The sequence below is a fragment of the Ranitomeya variabilis genome, chromosome 2, assembly GCF_051348905.1.
Source record: "Ranitomeya variabilis isolate aRanVar5 chromosome 2, aRanVar5.hap1, whole genome shotgun sequence".
In the NCBI taxonomy this organism is placed as follows: domain Eukaryota; kingdom Metazoa; phylum Chordata; class Amphibia; order Anura; family Dendrobatidae; genus Ranitomeya; species Ranitomeya variabilis.
Window position 1 is genome coordinate 235,914,701 of NC_135233.1, and position 17,453 is coordinate 235,932,153.

Here is a 17,453-nt window from a genome sequence, read left to right on the forward strand (position 1 = left end):
TCTTCTGAGGCTGTTTATGTTTTTGCTGCTCTTGTTAGCCTTTTCAAAAGCTTCGGTCTTCAGTCAACCTGATGTTGATTTGCCTTTTGTGGTTGAGGTAGATGCCTCTTCTGTAGGGTTGGGTGCTGTTCTTTCACAGAAGAAAGCCGGTTGCTTTCATCTTTGTGCTTTTTTTTTTCGAGGAAATTCTCACAAACAGAGCCCAACTATGAAGTAGGCAATTGGTAACTCTTAGCGGTTAAGATAGCTTTCAAAAAATGGAAATATTGGTTGGCAAGGGCTAGGCATAGAGTAACGGTCTTTACTGATCACAAAAATGTATTGTATGTTGAGGCTGCTAAGTCCCAGAAAACTAGACAGGTCAAATGGGCTGTCTTTTTGCTGCAGTTTGATTTCTTTGTGACATAGCTCTCTGGTACTAAGAATGTTAAGGTGGTTGCCTTTTCACTGAACAAAACTCCAGTCAGAATTGTTAGTGAATGGGTGGTGTTCGGTGCTTTGGGTATCAATCTTAGACAGTGCATTATGGAGGCTCAAGATGGGGGACTGGAGGGCTTGCCACCGGGCAAATGTTTTGTGGTATCCTCGCTTCTCACTGATCTTCTTAATGAAGTACATGACATGGTGTTGGCCTGACATGCTGGTTCCTCTGCCATCTGGAAAGGTGTTTCCAGATCCTTTTACTGGCAGAGTGCTCGAAAAGATGTAGGTGAGTATGTCCGTAAGGGCAGGATTGCGCCAGATCTAAAGCCTCAAACCAGGCCCCGGCATTGTTTCTTTTGCCTAATGTGTTCCGTCTCGACCCTGGATCCACTTGTCTATGGATTTTGCAATGGATTTGCCTAATTCTGGTGTTAATACTGTCATGGAGGTGATGGTTAACTGTTTTAGAAAGATGGCTCACGTGGTTCCTCTACCAAAATTTCCTACGTCTAAAAGTTTAGCTACTTTGTTTATCTCCCACATGGTTAGACTAAATGCTATTTCTAAAAACATTATTTCCAGTGAAGGGGTTCAGTTTGTGGCTAGCTTTTGGATGGATTTTCTTTCCTTGGCTGAGTTCGCACTCAATAACCGTACTTTAGCTGCTACCAGTACCTCGCCTTTTTTTTTGTTGTTGTGGGGATTATCATCCTGTTTTCAGAGATTTTTCTGGTTTGCAGTCTGCGGTTCCAGAGGAGGAAAAATAGTCTTCTCGTTTGGTTAAGGTTTGGAGAGAGGTTTGAAGAGGTTTTTTGATAACTTGTGATCGGTCCAAGAGAACCGACTACTGCAGACGTAAGAGGGCTCCTATTTTCCTGTCTTTAAGGTGGGAGATATTGTCTGGTTATCCTCTAAAAATCTCTGTCTTAAAGTTTCATTCGGAAAATTTGCTCCTAAATTTGTTGGACCGTATAACATAATCATGATCATTAATCCGGTGACGGTTAAGTGCCAACTCCCAATTGCATGGATGATTAATAATTCCTTCCATGTTTCGCTTCTTAAAAAGTTTGAAGGAATGGTTGGTCCTCAAGACAGTATTGAAGTAGACTTCGAAGAGGACAAGGAGTATGAGGTACAACGTGTCTTGAATTCCAGATATGTCAGATGGCGGCTTCAGTTTCATGGACGTGTTTCGGTTCGGAGGATAACTCCCGGGTGGATGCTAAAGACCTACATGCCGATCACCTAGTGAAGGAGTTCTATGTACGACATCAGAAGTTGTGGATCTTGGTGGGTCCAGTGGCCCCTCCTCTGGATTTGAACCCTTGATTGTGTATTCTGTGGTCGTTTCTCTGCTGAACCAAAACTGATACACCTTTTCTTTGGGTGTTTTACTTGTGTCATCTTTGTCGTTTTTGGGAAACAGGTGTTTTTCATTTACTTTGTTTATCTGTCCTATCACCCTTCTGGTTCAGCTTTAAATACCTTCCCCTACTAGTGTTTCCTGCTGGTAATAGACTTTGTTGCATTCATTCATTTTGCTGTAGTTTGTGTTGGTTGCAGTTGCTTTATGTGATTACTTTTGTTTCCTTATAGAACTGCTACTCTAGTGATCCTAGGAGCTGCTAAGAATATTCAGGGAGTCCTGCTGTAGAGTGGGGGCGAACCTCCATGGTCAGGCAGGGGCAGACCAGGGTTAGAGATGGGCTTTTCCTAGTCTGAACAGGGAACTGTCCGGTTCAGGTATTTGTCTTTCTGGTTTGTACGTTACCCATGTAAATGTGCTCTGGCACTCATAACAGAACGTACCTCTAGCATATAAATTGCAGGGTACGGGGTGCATCTGTACGAACTGCATGGGACAGGCCACGTGCATATGAACTGCAGGGGACGGGTCACGTGCATACGAACCGCATGGGATGGGCCACATGCTTACAAACTGCAGGGGATGGACCACGTGCGTACAAACTGCAGGGGACGGACCACGTGTGCGCAAACTGCAGGGAACTGGCTGCATGAGTATCAAATGCAGGAGGCAGGCAGCATGTGTAATGACCAGAAGCGACAGGCGAGGCTCATAGTGACAACATTGGTTGGGCCGCATGCATAGTGACTGCAGGTGATGAACCACGTCTGTTGTGAACCACAGGTTACGGGCCGCGTGCCTAGCAACTGCATGGGATGAGCCATATCCGCAGTAAATGCAGGGGGAAGGACCGCGCACATAATGACTGCAGAGGACGGGGCCACATGTGCAATGACTGGAGAGGACAGAGACATACGTGCAATGACTGAAGAGAACGGGGTCAAACGTGCAATGACTGGAGAGGACGGGGCCAAATGTGCAATGACTGGAGAGGACAGAGACATACGTGCAATGACTGGAGAGGACGGGGCCAAATGTGCAATGACTGGAGAAGAATGCATTAACTCCCAACTGGTCTGAGGAAGAGAACAGCCAAGCTTATCATTTGCACAAGTTATTATACAGAGGTGATATTTGCACACTTCTGTGAGGTATATTTACAATCCTCCATCCCTTACTCTTCTCTAGAGGTGGCAAATGGAGTGTAGCTTTTTTTTTCTTCATTTTTTATACTTTCCTTCTAATGTCTATATCTATATATTTTACTGTAAATTCTGTAGAGAAAATAGCTGGGAAGCGTTTTTTTGCTGTGACAATCCCTAAGTGTGTATTACTGAGTGTATTATGACAGGCAGAGTTACACTTCACATTTTTGTGGTGATTGGAGTGGACAGATCTTCTTCTCGGCGTCTTATGGTAACGCACGTTATCTCACAGGGCCACGGGAGGAGATGTATTTGACTGGATCCTGGAGCAAGGCTATTACTCTGAGAAAGATGCCAGTAATGTGATCCGCCAGGTTCTGGAGGCCGTAGCCTATCTGCACAACCTCCACATCATCCATCGAAACCTAAAGGTATAATGTCAGTCAACACTTTGCCGTGATAGACGTATGGGTGCTACAAACATCGGCGACCTCAATTCAATATGGGTCAAATAGGGAAGCTGCTAATTCCTGCAGCATTCAATAGGGTTAAATGATTTTACTCGGGTATCTGTGGAAATGTATATTGATTACATTCATGATTTTTTTTGACGCTGGGTTAAGTGGTCCTTCTTTTCCTGGTTTTCATTAATGATTGATAGCTAAGCTAAGTTAATGATGAGCCAAGACCTGGCAAAGAGACAGTTAAACAATGCTCTGCGAGTTAATTGATCGGCTTCTGTATGAGACCTTATACCGGTGGATTGTGCAGCGGGTCCGCGGAGCCTATCTGTGATCATCTTACTGCTGTAAGGGCAACTACTATCATTGCAGGAGATCTGTGCATGCCACGGGCAAGGGTCGGTGGATGGCACAAATATGTGTACGAGTCTTAGCGCACACAGCGGCACTCTGCCAGACCACTTGTGTCTAGTAATTGTTCACGAGGCATACTAAAGATGGGAGATTGGTTGCTTGAAGAGGAAACCCCTCTAAAGGTGTTTTCTAGCTAAATGCATGTATCCCCTAGGCACAGGATAGATGATAAATGTATGAGTCCTTGTGTAAACGCAGTGGTCGTATGTACGACCATCGTTCTTACCTCCACGAAGTGAACAGAGCAGTGGTCCCACGTGCACAGAGGACGTTCTTGGGAGCAAAGGGGTTAAACATCTATCACCTATCCTGTGATAAATATATTTAGTGGTAAAACAACTGTATTTTTTTTTTCTCAGCAGCAGCTCATTATGGTTCAGTCTCATAATGTGATGGTAAAATTGGAGCATATTTATAAGGAGAACATAATTCGGTATAAGAAGTACTTTTTTAATGATTTCATTGTACTTATGTCTTGACTGTTCTAGAAAAAAGCATCATGGAGATAAATGCAGCTTAAGTCTCCAGGGTAAAGAGGTTAAAAAGTACAGAAGGGAGGGGCGCATGAAGCTGGCGGACCCTAATATGTGTCTCTGTTTCCCCCAGCTGGAGAATTTAATGTATTACAATCACAATAATCACTCCAAAGTCGTCCTGCGAGACTTCTACCTGTCATGTTTCGAGAGCGGAGAAATTACAGAACCGTGTGGAACCCCGGAGTATTTAGGTAAGGATCAAGAATCTGGCAGAAGATGTCATAATGTCAACTGGGGTTATAATGGTATGCAAAAAAACTTATCTCTTAGATAGAGGTTATCATCTAGAGTTGAGCGAATTTGATCGGGTTTCCGAGCAAATTCGCTCAACTGTAGTTATCACCCAACTTTCCATAGACCCCAAGTGACATATAATGTATTAATGAACCAGGAGGCTCAAGATGAACAATGTGTTTGTCTGCATCTATGATCTCAAATATATATATATATATATATATATATATATATATATATATATATATATATATATTGCCATATGTGAGAAGAAAGAGAAGGCACTCACCGATCTAAATTTCCCAACTTTATTTCATCTTCATATTAAAAATTCCATGGCCGGGGAAAAAGAAAACGGAGGCCTTGTGAGCAGGGATAGACGACGGCCGTTTCGCGCTGTACTTGCGCTTCCACGGGCTGACCCGTGGAAACGCAAGCACAGCGTGAAATGGCCGTCGTCTATCCCTGCTCACAAGGGCTCCGTTTTCTTACTCCCCCGGCCATGGAATTTTTAATATGAAGATGAAGTAAAGTTGGGAAATTTAGATCGGTGAGTGCCTTCTCTTCTCACATACGGCAATGGATTTCTGTGTGTTTTCAGAAGAGCACTCGTGATCAGGATGTGTGGCTGATACCAAGATGATTATTGATTAACACCTGGGCCCTATTTTAGGACTACCTCGATTTTACAGACAGTGCCGTTTGTCTTTTTGACTTTTTTGGTAATTATATATATATATATATATATATATATATATATATATATATATATATATACACTGCTCAAAAAAGTTAAGGGAACACTAAAATCCCACATCCTAGATATCACTGAATGAAATATTCCAGCTGTAAATCTTTATTCATTACATAGTGGAATGTGTTAAGAACAATAAAACCTAAAAATGATCAATGTGAATCACAACTAGTATCCCACGGAGGTCTGGAGTTGGAATGTTGCTCAAAATCAAAGTGAAAAATGAAATTACAGGCTGATCCAACTTCAGTGGAAATGCCTCAAGATAAGGAAATGATGCTCAGTAGTGTGTGTGGCCTCCACGTGCCTATATGACCTCCCTACAATGCCTGGGCATGCTCCTGATGAGGCGGCGGATGGTCTCCTGAGGGATCTCCTCCCAGACCTGGACTAAAGCATCCGCCAACTGCTAGACAGTCTGTGGTGCAACGTGACGTTGGTGAATGGTGCGAGACATGATGTCCCAGATGTGTTCAATCGGATTCAGGTCTGGGGAACGGGCGGGCCAGTCCATAGCTTCAATGCCTTCATCTTGCAGGAACTGCTGACACACTGCAGCCACATGAGGTCTGTCATTGTCCTGCATTAGGAGGAACCCAGGGCCAACCGCACCAGCATATGGTCTCACAAGGGGTCTGAGGATCTCATCTCGGTCCCTAATGACAGTCAGGCTACCTCTGGCGAGCACATGGAGGGCTGTGCGGCCCTCCAAAGAAATGCCACCCCACACCATTACTGACCCACTGGCAAACCGGTTATGCTGAAGGATGTTGCAGGCAGCAGATCACTCTCCACGGCGTCTCCAGACTCTGTCACATGTGCTCAGTGTGAACCTGCTATCTGTGAAGAGCACAGGGCGCCAGTGGCGAATTTGCCAATCCTGGTGTTCTGTGAGCACAACCCCCATCTGTGGACGTCAGGCACTCAGATCATCCTCATGGAGTTAGTTTCTAACCGTTTGTGCAGACACATGCACATTTGTGGCCTGCTGGAGGTCATTTTACAGGCTCTGGCAGTTCTCCTCCTGTTCCTCCTTGCACAAAGGCTGAGGTAGTGGTCCTGCTGCTGGGTTGTTGCCCTCCTATGGCCTCCTCCACGTCTCCTGGTGTACTGGCCTGTCTCCTGGTAGCGCCTCCAGCCTCTGGACACTACGCTGACAGACACAGCAAACCTTGCCACAGTTCGCATTGATGTGCCATCTATGATGAGCTGCACTACCTGAGCCACTTGTGTGGGTTGTAGTCCGTTTCATGCTACCACGAGTGTGAAAGCACAACCAACATTCAATAGTGACCAAAACATCAGCCAGAAAGCATTGCTACGATGTGGTCTGTGTTCCTCATCTGCAGAACCACTCCTTTATTGAGTGTCTTGATAATTGACAATAATTTCCATCTGTTGTCTATTCCATTTGCACAACAGCATGTGAAATTGATTGTCAAACAGTGTTGCTTCCTAAGTAGACGGTTTGATATCACAGAAGTTTGATTTACTTGGAGTTATATTTTGTTGTTTAAGTGTTCCCTTTATTTTTTTGAGCAGTGCATATACAGTACAGACCAAAAGTTTGGACACACCTTCTCATTTAAAGATTTTTCTGTATTTTCATGACTAAAAAAATTGTACATTCACACTGAAGGCATCAAAACTATGGATTAACACATGTGGAATTATATACTTAACAAAAAACCTTTTGCTTTGATGACTGCTTTGCACACTCTTGGCATTCTCTTGATGAGCTTCAAGAGGTAGTCACCGGGAATGGTTTTCACTTCACAGGTGTGCCCTGTCAGGTTTAATAAGTGGGATTTCTTGCCTTATAAATTGGGTTGGGACCATCAGTTGTGTTGTGCAGAAGTCTGGTGGATACACAGCTGATAGTCCTACTGAATAAACTGTTAGAATTTGTATTATGGCAAGTAAAAAGCAGCTAAGTAAAGAAAAATGAGTGGCCATCATTACTTTAAGAAATGAAGGTCAGTCAGTCCGAAAAATTGGGCAAACTTTGAAAGTGTCTCCAAGTGCAGTGGCAAAAACTATCAAAAGCTGCAAAGAAACTGGCTCACATGAGGACCGCCCCAGGAAAGGAAGACTAAGAGTCACCTCTGCTTCTGAGGATACGTTTATCCGAGTCACCAGCCTCAGAAATCGCAGGTTAACAGCAGCTCAGATTAGGGATCAAGTCAATGCCACACAGAGTTCTAGCAGCAGACACATCTCTACAACAACTGTTAAGAGGAGACTGTGCAGCAGGCCTTCATGGTAAAATAGCTGCTAGGAAACCACTGCTAAGGACAGGCAACAAGCAGAAGAGACTTGTTTGGGCTAAAGAACACAAGGAATGGACATTGGAAGTCTGTGCTTTGGTCTGATGAGTCCAAATTTGGGATTTTTGGTTCCAACCACCGTGTCTTTGTGTGACACAGAAAAGGTGAACGGATGGACTCTACATGCCTGGTTCCCACCGTGAAGCATGGAGGAGGAGGTGTGATGGTGGAGGTGCTTTGCTGGTGACACTGTTGGAGATTTATTCAAAATTGAAGGCATACTGAACCAGCATGGCTACCACAGCATCTTGCAGCGGCATGCTATTCCATCCCGTTTGCGTTTAGTTGCACCATCATTTATTTTTCAACAGGACAATGACCCCAAACACACCTCCAGGCTGTGTAAGGGCTATTTGACCAAGAAGGAGAGTGATGGGGTGCTAAGCCAGATGACCTGGCCTCCACAGTCACCGGACCTGAACCCAATCGAGATGGTTTGGGGTGAGCTGGACCGCAGAGTGAAGGAAAAAGGGCCAACAAGTGCTAAGCATCTCTGGGAACTCCTTCAAAATTGTTGGAAGACCATTCCCGGTGACTACCTCTTGAAGCTCATCAAGAGAATGCCAAGAGTGTGCAAGGCTGTCATCAAAGCAAAAGGTGGCTACTTTGAAGAACCTAGAATATAAGACATAATTTCAGTTGTTTCACACTTTTTTGTTAAGTATATAATTCCACATGTGTTAATTCATAGTTTTGATGCCTTCAGTGTGAATGTACAATTTTCATAATCATGAAAATACAGAAAAATCATTAAATGAGAAAGTGTGTCCAAACTTTTGGTCTGTACTGTACAAGAATGTAATTACTATAATACTGCCCCTATGTACAAGAATATAACTACTATAATACTGCCCCTATATACAAGAATATAACTACAGTACTATAATACTGTCCCCTATGTACAATAATATAACCACTATAATACTGCCCCTACAGAAAAATCTTTAAATGAGAAGGTGTGTCCAAACTTTTGGTCTGTACTGTATATATATCTGTTCTAATAACAGGATGTCAACTTTGTCTTGCCAGCTCCTGAGGTGGTGTCCCGGCACAGATATGGCCGTCCGGTAGACTGTTGGGCTGTTGGGGTTGTTATGTTCATCCTGTAAGTACCAATCAATAAATTAATAGTTCTTTATTTCATAGCCTAGCTTAATTACATCTTGGTTTTGCAGTCTTTCAGGGAATCCTCCTTTCTATGATGAAAATGAGGAAGAAAACAGTGAGAATCACAACAGGAAGATTTTCCGCAAAATTCTGGCCTGTGAATACGAGTTTGATTCTCCATATTGGGACGTGATCTCTGCATCAGGTACATGCTAAACCCTCAGAGTGACCCCGGCAGGTTGTTTTGGTTTGGTCTTTGATTCTCAGTGATCCCAACACTCAGCAATGCTTCTCAAAGTAACACACACATGCCACATTCAGTGTATCTAAGTATGCAAAGTCTACAGGAAAGAGGAGTCCCTTAAAAGGGATTTTCTCAAAGTGCTTGCAAAAATAAGCACTGATTAAAAATCCTCCGCGTTCTAAAAAATGAAGGGATTTTTAATTCTGCAGTCTATCAGGGTGGCCGGTCTCCTATGCAAGGAATTTGCACTTGCAAGCTCTTTAATATGCAGCTTGTAAGCGCAGCTCTGCAGCTTGTAGGATCACTGGATACAGCTGACTTGACATCCCGTGCTCCTTCTGCTCGCAGTATGGGAGACTGCACAGTTCAGGCCTGCAGTACGACCATGCTCTGTCGATCTGTAGTAGCGCACCGCGCCATGACCAGCTGGAGCCTGGGAGGCAGAGGGGCAGTGTGCTCCTGAAGAAAGAACTGTACACTGCCCCTTTAAGTGGCATTGGTGATGCACATCTGTTTGTTGCAAGGCGTTAGGGTAACATGTGAATATGGTAGTGACCGGTATACTGTATATAATATCAGAGGTATTAGTATGTGAAATATAAGAATTAGTGGTTACTCAAAAGGACCAATGACTCACCATAGACTTCCTTCCTATAGCAAAAGATCTTGTGTCCCGTCTGATGGAGCTGGACCAGGAGCAAAGAATCACTGCGCAAGAGGCGTTAGGACACATCTGGTAAGAGTTCAGTCCGTCCACAATAAAAAAAGAAGCAGTGCATGGATCTAGGCAGTAGAGATTCAGCCATAACGTGCATTATCACGCCTGTTTGCACTGGCGGAAGGTTCACTAGAGAAGAAGCTGGCCAAGCCAAGGAAGGCTTCCTCACATTTTAGCCAACATAAAGGAGATAATCTGTACTAGATAATATGGTTATTTTCAACTTAAAACAGTGCCACTACTGTGAACAGGTTGTGTGTGGTATTGCAGCTCAGCCCCATTCACTTAAATGAATGTGTGTACATGTGTGGCATTCTTTCTGGAGGCAGCCATGTTTTTACAATCCCTTACAACCATTTTAAACCAGACCTTGCAGGTGCTCAGCTTCTTCTCTGGCGCCGCAGACATCCGAGCACAGCGCTTGGCTATCTCCGGTGTTTTCACTGGGAATGAATGGAGCAGAGGTGAGCATGCTTGATCTCGCCCCACTCACAAGGAGACAGGAGGTAACTTCTAATTAAAGGAACTAAAAACAGCAACAACCTCTGCTTGCTTTATAGAAAAATAATGAAGACTCTAGAACGTGGCCCTTCTATCTATATGTACGGTGTTGAATAGCTTCACTTTACTTTAGCTTGAGCTCCATCATGAGCTATACACTTGTCACATCAGCTGCATTCAAAATTCTGCAGCCGACTGACAAGTTCTGTGCATGATGACTGATAATGTGCTCTCCTCTGGTTTGGTGTAGTTTGGGATAATTGGTGTGAACTCTACTGCAAGGCATGTTCTGTACAGATAAAGAACCAGCGGTGTGACATAAAAGAGGGCAACCTGAGAGTCAACAGGAAAGCAGCAGGGTGTTGAAAGCGGCTTGTGATGTTTTGGGAGGATGTAACTCAGCAGCTAGACAAGTTATGCACAGTATCTACACATAATAAATACAGCTGTATTTTACCTTTTTTCTCAAAAATTGCCATGTTAATAGGATTTCAGGAAATGCAGCGTCCGAGAGGAATCTTAAAGAAGGAGTCTGTGCCCAAATTGAAAAGAACTTTGCTAAAGCCAAATGGAGGGTGAGTAACGTAGGACCTTACAGCAGTAAGGAGTAAAGGTAGCAACCAATGTACATTTATTATGGTCTCTGCCCACTACAGAAAGCCATACGAGTTACCACATTCATGCAACGATTGAGAGCTTCCGAGGGCACGGCCGGGCGCCTTCCTGTCACCCCGAGATCTTCTATGAGCGTATCCCATGAAGTCACAGTGGAGGCTTGCCCTTCTCCCCAGTCATCGCCCTCCCAACACAGTATTGCAAAGGCAGACTGGAATCCCAACAGAGCGCTGCAAACTGCTGACTGTGGAGGACACTCGTCCGGGCAACCAGAGATTGGGGGTCCTCCTTAGTGCCCTTTCAATCCATCCTTCCACACAAATCAAAATGAAAAAAGTGGCCATCTTCACTACAGACGTTTGCTAAAAAAATTCACCTGACATTGGAAAAGGTCAGAGCGAAGGAACTGACGACCCCTTGGGAACAAACATATGACCAGACTTGAGAAGACAGCTCCTCATCTTGCAGCATGGAAACTGATCCCAGACAAGACACTGTTTCCTACATATCATAGTTTGATTAATAGTTTTATAAATGAACAAAATCACCAACACCTCACAAATTTCCACTAACTCATAGACAACGTTCCCAAGACTGACACCCAATACCGCATAGTGCACCAGTCAGAGGGTCTCCGGCAGACCTGCTGTTCAGACCCCATGTCCTTCATATCTTCCAACCTGGATCTGGGGGGGTGACCTGTTGCATGTCATCTGCATGTTTCTATGTTATAGTTTGATCTGCATTCCCTTACTCTGCCACAGAGGCCGGTACCCTGGCAGTAAGGGACGGATTTAACCAATAAAGAGAAAGTAAAAAAAGTACTACCATCTGTGTGTCATTACAGCTCCCGTAATACAGTGCAGAACAGGACAAGTGTTTATGGATAATTGTTACTGGCAGACAAATTGTGACGTTTGGACATCACCAGATCTATCTGGATTCTTATTACATTCATATTAGGTCTGTGACCAACGTTTCATACTATAATTTTAGAGATCATTATTGTCAAGTGCATAATGATTGGGGGCTAAAATATGATACCATTCTGTCTCTACCCTCTGTGCCCATACAGCAGGATCATTGCCATTACTGTAGTACTGACACGGTGAGATAGTCATGTAAGAAGAGGAAATACTTCTCTCTGGTTATTTCCTGTACATAGGAGCAGTATTATAGTAGTTATATTCTCATGCATAGGGGACAGTATTATAGTAGTTATATTCTTGTACATAGGGGCAGTATTATAGTAGTTATATTCTTGTAGATATAAGCAGTACTATAGTAGTTATATTCTCATAAATAGGAGGCAGTATTATAGTAGTTATATTCTTGTACATAGGAGCAGTATTATAGTAGCTATATTCTTGTACATAGGGGGCACTATTATAGTAGTTATATTCTTGTACATAGGAGCAGTATTATAGTAGTTATATTCTTGTACATAGGGAGCAGTATTATAGTATATTCTTGTACATAGGGGCAGTATTATAGTAGTTATATTCTTGTAGATATAAGCAGTACTATAGTAGTTATATTCTCATAAATAGGAGGCAGTATTATAGTAGTTATATTCTTGTACATAGGAGCAGTATTATAGTAGCTATATTCTTGTACATAGGGGGCACTATTATAGTAGTTATATTCTTGTACATAGGAGCAGTATTATAGTAGTTATATTCTTGTGCATAGCAGCAGTATTATAGTAGTTATATTCTTGTATTTAGGGGCAGTATTATAGTAGTTATGTTCTTGTACATAGGGGCAGTATTATAGTAGTTATATTCTTGTACGTAGGGGCAGTATTATAGTAGTTATATTCTTGTACATAGGAGCAGTATTATAGTACTTATATTCTTGTATATAGGGGCAGTATTATAGTAGTTATGTTCTTGTACATAGGGGCAGTATTATAGTAGTTATGTTCTTGTAGATATAAGCAGTACTATAGTAGTTATATTCTCATAAATAGGAGGCAGTATTATAGTAGTTATATTCTTGTACATAGGAGCAGTATTATAGTAGCTATATTCTTGTACATAGGGGGCACTATTATAGTAGTTATATTCTTGTACATAGGAGCAGTATTATAGTAGTTATATTCTTGTGCATAGCAGCAGTATTATAGTAGTTATATTCTTGTATTTAGGGGCAGTATTATAGTAGTTATGTTCTTGTACATAGGGGCAGTATTATAGTAGTTATATTCTTGTACGTAGGGGCAGTATTATAGTAGTTATATTCTTGTACATAGGAGCAGTATTATAGTAGTTATATTCTTGTATATAGGGGCAGTATTATAGTAGTTATGTTCTTGTACATAGGGGCAGTATTATAGTAGTTATGTTCTTGTATATATGGGGCAGTATTATAGTAGTTATATTCTTGTACATAGGGGCAGTATTATAGTAGTTATATTCTTGTACATAGGAGCAGTATTATAGTAGTTATATGCTTGTACATGGGAGCAGTATTGTAGTAGTTATAATCTTGTACATAGGGGGCAGTATTATAGTAGTTATATTCTTGTACATAGGGGGCAGTATTATAGTAGTTATATTCTTGTACATAGGAGGAGTATTATAGTAGTTATATTCTTGTACATAGGAGCAGTATTATAGTAGTTATATGCTTGTACATGGGAGCAGTATTGTAGTAGTTATAATCTTGTACATAGGGGGCAGTATTATAGTAGTTATATTCTTGTACATAGGGGCAGTATTATAGTAGTTATATTCTTGTAGATATAAGCAGTACTATAGTAGTTATATTCTCATAAATAGGAGGCAGTATTATAGTAGTTATATTCTTGTACATAGGAGCAGTATTATAGTAGCTATATTCTTGTACATAGGGGGCACTATTATAGTAGTTATATTCTTGTACATAGGAGCAGTATTATAGTAGTTATATTCTTGTACATAGGGAGCAGTATTATAGTATATTCTTGTACATAGGGGCAGTATTATAGTAGTTATATTCTTGTAGATATAAGCAGTACTATAGTAGTTATATTCTCATAAATAGGAGGCAGTATTATAGTAGTTATATTCTTGTACATAGGAGCAGTATTATAGTAGCTATATTCTTGTACATAGGGGGCACTATTATAGTAGTTATATTCTTGTACATAGGAGCAGTATTATAGTAGTTATATTCTTGTGCATAGCAGCAGTATTATAGTAGTTATATTCTTGTATTTAGGGGCAGTATTATAGTAGTTATGTTCTTGTACATAGGGGCAGTATTATAGTAGTTATATTCTTGTACGTAGGGGCAGTATTATAGTAGTTATATTCTTGTACATAGGAGCAGTATTATAGTACTTATATTCTTGTATATAGGGGCAGTATTATAGTAGTTATGTTCTTGTACATAGGGGCAGTATTATAGTAGTTATGTTCTTGTAGATATAAGCAGTACTATAGTAGTTATATTCTCATAAATAGGAGGCAGTATTATAGTAGTTATATTCTTGTACATAGGAGCAGTATTATAGTAGCTATATTCTTGTACATAGGGGGCACTATTATAGTAGTTATATTCTTGTACATAGGAGCAGTATTATAGTAGTTATATTCTTGTGCATAGCAGCAGTATTATAGTAGTTATATTCTTGTATTTAGGGGCAGTATTATAGTAGTTATGTTCTTGTACATAGGGGCAGTATTATAGTAGTTATATTCTTGTACGTAGGGGCAGTATTATAGTAGTTATATTCTTGTACATAGGAGCAGTATTATAGTAGTTATATTCTTGTATATAGGGGCAGTATTATAGTAGTTATGTTCTTGTACATAGGGGCAGTATTATAGTAGTTATGTTCTTGTATATATGGGGCAGTATTATAGTAGTTATATTCTTGTACATAGGGGCAGTATTATAGTAGTTATGTTCTTGTATATATGGGGCAGTATTATAGTAGTTATATTCTTGTACATAGGGGCAGTATTATAGTAGTTATATTCTTGTACATAGGAGCAGTATTATAGTAGTTATATGCTTGTACATGGGAGCAGTATTGTAGTAGTTATAATCTTGTACATAGGGGGCAGTATTATAGTAGTTATATTCTTGTACATAGGGGGCAGTATTATAGTAGTTATATTCTTGTACATAGGAGGAGTATTATAGTAGTTATATTCTTGTACATAGGAGCAGTATTATAGTAGTTATATGCTTGTACATGGGAGCAGTATTGTAGTAGTTATAATCTTGTACATAGGGGGCAATTTTTATTATAAAATCAAACATAAATACAGTAATAATAAAAACAAAAATCACCCAATATTACAAAACACAAATCACTTAGGTTATATACACACCAAGTACTAAACAGTCAGATCATATTCATAAATAAATTTAAGTGTCCACACCTGGATGGAGAAGAAAATCAAACAAAACAATAACAAAACAATATATATATCATCATATTTCCTAACTGAAATTTATGTTCCTCCATAACTTATTGTTTCTCTGACTCCTTCCAACTTCTAGTGATTTTATCCACCGGAGTTCTGACATAACCTGACCAGCCGCAGCGGTGTGATCGAACAGCTCATTGTGCAGTGACACCCGGGTTCTCATGTGCCAATGATAGTATTTGATAACACTTATGATAATGTACATCGTCTCTCTGTCGATGTTACTAACAGTGGAGGGGACACCATAGATTATGTCAGGATACTTTAGGGTCCGCAGTCTGGGGATTTTTAGACTATCTGACACTTCCTCCCAGATCTTCCTCCCTCCCCAGCAATCACATATAAAGTGCTCCATAGTCTCCTCCTGCTGACAACCAAGGGGACAATTCCTATCAGAGACACTCAGATGTTTCAGGTTTCCCTTGACAAAGAGACGACTATGCAGTGAAAGCCAAGTGACATCAAACAGTTTAGGAGGAAGTCGTTTCCCGTTTAGGAACCTAAGGCTTTCCTGCAGGGTGGTGGTGACACAATCTCTCAGGGCCAGTGGAGAGTAGAAGAAAGTCCCACATACATGAGCATATATGTCTCTTCTCGTACTCCTCTCAATGTAAGACTTCTCCAGTCCCCACCTCCTAACACACTTCAGACCGTAGTCCAGATACTGGGGGAGGTGATCACCTGTCCATCTCCTCCTCTTGAGACTGCCGCCTCGCACCCAAGATTCTGCAAAAGGCAATATCCAGTACCTGATACTATTTACCCACAGGGAGCTACTGTTTGAGTCCATGTTCCCAAAATTTACCTTTAGAAACAAGGAGTCAAAGAAAACCCTTGGATTCAACATATCCAGTCCACCCTCTCTCCACCGTAGGTACGTTATTCCCCTCTTTATTAGGTTCAACCTATTCCCCCACAAGAGCTGGAAGAACAGGCTGAAGAGCCTCGCAGAGAAAGATTCTGGCAAAGGGAAAATGACAGAGACATACAAGAAAACAGGGACCAGGTAAGTCTTCAACATTGCGACCCTTTCTCTGTAGGTCAGCCTCCAGTTCTTCCATCGCTGAACCTTTGCATTTCCGGTTTCCAATTTCTCCTCCCAATTTAGCGTGGCATTATCATCCCTCCCAAATTTAACCCCTAGGATCTTAATATGGGTGGAGGCTTTGGCAAACTGCCGCAGATCAAAGCTGGGATCAGTATCTAATGTCCACAGAGCTTGACTCTTCTCAAGGTTGACCAGAGACCCGGAGGCCTCTGAGTAACTTCTGATAGACGCAGATAACATCTGCACCTCTCGAGGATTAGAGATCACCAACGTCACATCATCCGCATAGGCAACAACATTCAGAGGCAGGCAATGGGGGACCGGCACCCCCTGAAAATCGCACTCCTGCAGTGACCTCAGAAACGGGTCTAGGGCAAAAACATACAGGAGCGGACTCAGTGGGCAACCCTGTCTCACCCCTGCCTCAACTCCAAAAGTGTCACCCTGCCAACCATTAATCAGAGGAAAGCTCACCGCCTCTCTGTACAATGTCTTCAGCCAATCCACAAATTGTCCCGGAATACCGTACTTTGACAAAGTGGCCCACAGATAGTCATGATCAACCCTGTCAAAGGCTTTAGCCTGGTCCAGACTAACAATATATTTCCCACACCGCAGAGCTTTACATCTCTCAAACATCTCCCGTATCGAGATGACTGCTCCAGAGATGTTCCGCCCTTTTACTGTGCCAAACTGAGAGCCTGCCAACAGTGCTGGGGACAAACAGACTAATCTAGAAAACAGGATCTTTGCTAGAATCTTCCTGTCCACATTCAAGAGGGCAATCGGCCTCCAGTTCTTGATGTCGCTCGGCTCTTTACCCTTAGACAGCAGAATCAACGAGGACACTCTCATGGATGGAGGCATCAGGTGATTTTCTAGACAACTTCTATACACATCCACGAGGATTGGAGCCAGGAGGTCTCTGAATTTCCTATAAAATTCTGCTGTTATGCCATCTGGACCTGGTGCCTTCTTCAGATGTAATTTATCAATAGCCTCCTTAACTTCCTCCACTGTTAACTCTGCTGTCAAAGGAGAAAAGTCCAGATCATTAGTATCAGGCACAGGAGTTGCCTCCAAGAATTGAGCCATCTTATCTTTATCCAAAACTTTCCTCTGAAACAAGTCAG

General features: G+C 41.8%; 1 protein-coding gene across 2 annotated transcripts in view; it reads left to right on the forward strand.

The window, feature by feature from the left end:
* Positions 1 to 11,662, forward strand: part of LOC143809291 (caM kinase-like vesicle-associated protein) — a 177,871-nt gene extending 166,209 nt beyond the window's left edge. For both annotated transcript variants that reach the window (XM_077292393.1, XM_077292394.1), the window contains exons 5-11: positions 3,230 to 3,368; positions 4,419 to 4,539; positions 8,693 to 8,768; positions 8,839 to 8,975; positions 9,672 to 9,750; positions 10,721 to 10,808; positions 10,890 to 11,662. In XM_077292393.1, coding sequence (XP_077148508.1) covers positions 3,230 to 3,368; positions 4,419 to 4,539; positions 8,693 to 8,768; positions 8,839 to 8,975; positions 9,672 to 9,750; positions 10,721 to 10,808; positions 10,890 to 11,141 — 892 coding nt within the window. In that variant the 3' untranslated portion in view covers positions 11,142 to 11,662. The remainder of the gene's footprint in view (positions 1 to 3,229; positions 3,369 to 4,418; positions 4,540 to 8,692; positions 8,769 to 8,838; positions 8,976 to 9,671; positions 9,751 to 10,720; positions 10,809 to 10,889) is intronic.
* The last annotated feature ends 5,791 nt before the right edge of the window (positions 11,663 to 17,453 follow it).